The 795-nt window shown below is 33.6% G+C and overlaps 1 protein-coding gene across 1 annotated transcript in view; it reads right to left on the bottom strand.

Annotated features, from left to right (window-relative positions):
- Window positions 1-220: 220 nt before the first annotated feature.
- The window catches only part of LOC128636681 (olfactory receptor 6C3-like), a 942-nt gene continuing 367 nt past the window's right edge, over window positions 221-795 (bottom strand). Inside the window, exon 1 of the mRNA XM_053689669.1 lies at window positions 221-795. This exon is cut by the window's right edge and continues 367 nt beyond it. Within this exon, the coding sequence (XP_053545644.1) occupies window positions 221-795 (575 nt within the window).

Below are 795 nucleotides of genomic sequence, written 5' to 3'. Positions count from 1 at the left end.
ATATACTTTTATATTTTACATTAACATTATCATATATATATATATATATATATATATATATATACATACATATATATTTCATAATAAAATTTAAAAAAATTCTATGTGAAGAACATAGGAATGTAAAATATGCGTAACGCACATCGGGTCTCGCACTATAGGTCTAACGTTGTGTTGGGTTAGCGCACCTTTATAATTAGTCATCTTAAGGCAGACAATGTTAGAAAGCAGTAACTTTACAACTCTTTAATCTGCGCCTTAGAGCAGACTTTACATCTGAATTTTTTAAACTATAAATCATTGGGTTAAGCATTGGGACTGTAGCTGTGTTAAAAAGGGAAAACAGTTTGTTGAACTCCAAACTGCCTTCTGAGACTGGCCTCAAGTACTGAAAGATAAGTGTGCAATACAGAATAATGACAACTGTAAGGTGTGAGGAACACGTGTAGAAGGCTTTCCGTCTTCCAGATTTAGAAGGAATCCTCAAGATACAGGCAATAATAAAAATGTACGGGATGAAGGTAAGAAGAGATGGGAAAACAGCAAGAAATATCGCAACAAGAAATACTGCAATATTAAAAATGAAAGTATCATTGCAAATAAGTTTTTGAAGAGGTACAAAATCACAAACAAAATGGTCAATCTCATTGGATAAATAACAGGTGAAATCTGATATGATAACAACATGAGGTATAATTTCTATAAAGCCCCAGGTCCAACAAAAAGTGGCCAGAAGACCACATACCCTACGGTTCATGAGCAGGTGGTAATGCAAAGGTTTACATATAGCCACGT

The sequence above is a fragment of the Bombina bombina genome, chromosome 7, assembly GCF_027579735.1.
Source record: "Bombina bombina isolate aBomBom1 chromosome 7, aBomBom1.pri, whole genome shotgun sequence".
NCBI lineage: Eukaryota > Metazoa > Chordata > Amphibia > Anura > Bombinatoridae > Bombina > Bombina bombina.
The sequence above is the reverse complement of the archived record's forward strand: the minus strand, read 5'-3'. Positions and strand labels throughout refer to the sequence as shown.